Genomic DNA, 3801 nt, shown 5'->3' with positions numbered 1-3801 from the left:
ATCCAGGAGGCGGAGCTTGCAGTGAGCCGAGATTGTGCCACTGCACTCCAGCCTGGGCAACAGAGCGAGACTCTGTCTCAAAAAAAAAAGAGAAAAAGAATGACTGGTTGAAATAATGCTGCACACTACATTCTCCTTATGAGAATTCACAATCACAATACACATTAGCATATTAAAAACTGGGAAAAATTGTACAACTGAAAATATTTCTAAGTTAGACTCATTGCTTTCCAAATTTATATATAGCCAGACCTACTTTATTTTTTACCTGTTAACACATCATCAAACACTAATATTCTCAGGCAGAACTTCTCAAACCATAAAGTTCAAACAAATCACCTAGAGATCTCACTAAAATGTAGATTCTGATTCAGCAGGTCTGCATGGGGCCTAAGAGTGCATTTCCAACATGCTGCTAGGTGATGTCAACGCTGCTGGTCAAGGGATCACTCTTTAGCAACGGGCTAGAGAAGACACTTCGAGAAAGGCTACTAGAGAGACCTGTTTATCACTATAAAGTTCTGTGATATGAATTTAATACTTACAAACTCTACTGTATATACAATAAAGACATATAAAGGACTAGAAGAGGATAGGTTAAAAACAGAATGGGGGCTCTATAATTTTGACTGGCAGTGTATTACAAGGAAAGGAATAAAATAGGACAGCGTAAGCAGAAAAATATAAAGGGACTCCTCCCCCTAAAAAAGGCAAAGGATATGGGAGAAAGAGATGGAAGTTGGAGTTGGTGAGGTATAAGAAATGCCAGCATATAGGAAGCACTGAGACATTTTCTAGTTTAACATTACCAAAATGGGACAAGCAGGCAGAAGCCATTTAAAGAACTTCTATTTTAATCACTAAAAGGCTCTTATAACATGTTCAGATGAACACTCTGTGGTACAAAGGTTTGGCAAAGTTCCAAAAGGCCTCTTGGGATGAAAAATGAATTCTACAAACACAACATTACTTGCAGAACCACTAAAATTGCAGAAGAAAACAACAATTCTTAATGTAGAGTAACAGGTGAAACCTAAGTCAAACCTTTTCTTGTATTAGTCTTTGAAGATGAATCCCACAGGACAACATGGCAGTGAATAAGGTCAACATGTACTGCTGAACTTTGCAGATGGCAGAGGCCAGGGAGTTTATTACTGAGTTCAGTCCCACCTTTTCAATAACATTCTGGAAGGCAGTAGGAGAATGGCGAGTGATTCTACACAAGGCCTACAAAGACAAGAGAACAGATCTGTCAGGCAACTCCAAGTGCATCAATCATTCTCCTGAAAGGTAACACAGGCTTCTGTGTCAAGGAGTAGAAGGTACTTACTTGGCTCTTCTATTACATATTTTGGCACAAGAAAGTTGGAAATTTTCAACAAACTTAAAAATAAAACAATCTGGCTGCCAATAAAATCTAAAGTTGTTTTAAAACACTAGAGACTACTGTAGCAATAACCATTAAATTGATAAATCCATAATCCTATATAGAAAATTTCCCTTTAATAAATAAAACACATTATCAAATACCTTCAGATAATGAACTAAGTGCTGAAAAACAGTTGTAAAAGTGAATATCTGGCATTTATTGTTTACAATGTGAGGAACACTATCTGTAAATATCTGAAGATTATTTCATTTAATTCTTCTAACAAATATGAGAAAGGTAGTATTATTATCTTCATTTTATAGATGATAAAACTAAAGCATACAGTAGTTAAGTAACTTGCTGAGAGGCATATAGCTAGTAAGTAGCAAAGCAGGGAATTAAACCGATGTAATCAGACCCCAGACTGTTCCTAAATTGCTCTCAGACTATCAGACATGAAACTTAAAATCAGCTAACAGAAAGTATTAAGTGTTGGAATAGAAGTGGGCTCAATTAATCGTGCTTGGAAAGGAAGAAAAAGTCAACAAAAGGTATATAAAGAAGATGATGCTGAGCCAGTTTTTGAAGGGTAGATGGGAAATAGGTGAACAAGTGAGTTAAAAAAAAATTCAAGCTTGAGAGAACAGAACAAGTATTCACATGGAGACATAAAGATGTAAGCTTTCTGATGCCATTAGAACATTTATCAGGTGTAGAAAAAGAAGTACACAGTAGGAAAGAAGAAAACCTTATGATCTATCTAGAAAAGCAGGCTAGAGCCAGAGTTGGTCAACAAAGTTAGGAACTTAAAAACTTATGCCATAAGGAAAGGGAAGGCCTTGAAAGGTTTTAAGGAAAAGAAAGACATGATGATATTCTGTGTATACATGAGAGACTCCAAAGAGAGAAATAAGCTTAAGCTAGGAATAGTTTTATAAAAACATTCATTATAATATCATATAAGCTCCCTCTCCCTGATTTATATTTTAAACCGATTTATAACCTTGATTAATAACAAAAAGATCAAATATAAAACAAACAGAAATAATGATGTCAAAAGGAGTGACAGGAGGGAGGGAGATATAAAAAAGATAAAAGACTTTGAAAACTATTTCCATTTTCTTAATCATCTTAGAAAAAAATTAAAAACCTTTTTCTCTCCAAGAATAAATTTCCTTTAAACGTCGTTCAGTAGAGATGGGGTTTCACCGTGTTAGCCAGGATGGTCTCAATCTCCTGACCTCAGATGATCCGCCTGCCTTGGCCTCTCAAAGTGCTGGGATCAGAGGCGTGAGCCACTGCGCCCAGCCTAATTGTGTTACTTTTAGTAGAGACGGGGTTTCACCATGTTGGCCAGGCTGGTCTCAAACTCCTGACCTCAGATGATCTGCCCACTTCAGCCTCCCAAAGTACTGGGATTACAGGTGTGAGCCACCGCACCCAGCTCCAATCTTCATGAAAATGCCAAGATGACTTTATTATAGCCAGAAAGGAAAAGGTAAATATAACTCATGTCAAGGAAAATCTAGAAGGACTTTTTTCCAGATGCTTCCTCTTGAGGGCAGGACTGAGAGGTGGGAGGTAGGAATGGGGCCACAAAGAACCTTCGATCTTTCACATTTATACCATTCAAATTTTTCCAGTAAATGCATATTACTTTATAGTAATATTTAAAGTTGCACTCCAATGCCAATGACTATATTAGATACTTTTTTACTTGTATTGAAATAAACATTTATGGGAGATTTTTAAATTAATAATGTATACATTTGCTGCCATTTCTGAAATAAACAAGTAAATATATACACTGAAAACATAAGCATTTGTAGAGCACGAAGTATATACTTCTCCCTAAAAACAAGTCCCTTTCCTTGTGGAACTATCATATGAAACACCTATAAAATTCTATAAACACCTATAGAATTAATAATCACTGACTCCATTTCAAACGTATACCAGGGATTTTTATTCATTTAGAGATATCCATATCAGAATGACATTCAATCAAATAATTAAACTCTGCTTTGGGCATTTTCAAATAACTTTGCAGTGTGTCCTCTTTCTTTCAAAAAAGCTACAGATGGGTAAATTAGATATTATGGTTTAGAAAATACGAAACTAGGGTTCTTCAAATCTAATCTCCAAATTTCATGAGTTTTGGTAGAAAAGTATTAATAGTAGTAATATCTGAAAAAAGGAATAATAAAATGAATTCACTTTATTTTTTTCTCCGTGTTCATGTAACACAACAGAAAAATGAATTCACTTCTAAAAATCTGGTTATAATTTTAAAATTTTGAGAGGTAGGGGTATGTGTATGTGTGTGTGTATAAAAAGCATTCTTTAATTAAAAAATAAAAATTGTGAAAGTTTTAAAAATGAATCTAAAATTGCTGTTTATGAAATCAAAACAGTATTGTTTAATTATTTTC

General features: G+C 34.9%; 1 protein-coding gene across 2 annotated transcripts in view; it reads right to left on the bottom strand.

The window, feature by feature from the left end:
* Positions 1–1018: 1018 nt before the first annotated feature.
* Positions 1019–3801, bottom strand: part of LOC108532351 (serine/threonine-protein kinase ULK4-like) — a 113972-nt gene continuing 111189 nt past the window's right edge. For both annotated transcript variants that reach the window (XM_017876391.1, XM_017876392.1), the window contains one exon: positions 1019–1227. In XM_017876391.1, coding sequence (XP_017731880.1) covers positions 1039–1227 — 189 coding nt within the window. In that variant the 3' untranslated portion in view covers positions 1019–1038. The remainder of the gene's footprint in view (positions 1228–3801) is intronic.

The sequence above is a fragment of the Rhinopithecus bieti genome, unplaced genomic scaffold, assembly GCF_001698545.2.
Source record: "Rhinopithecus bieti isolate Rb0 unplaced genomic scaffold, ASM169854v2 scaffold_9581, whole genome shotgun sequence".
NCBI classification, from domain to species: Eukaryota; Metazoa; Chordata; class Mammalia; order Primates; family Cercopithecidae; genus Rhinopithecus; species Rhinopithecus bieti.
Note: the sequence above shows the minus strand (reverse complement) of the source record. Positions and strands in the feature narration are given on the sequence as shown.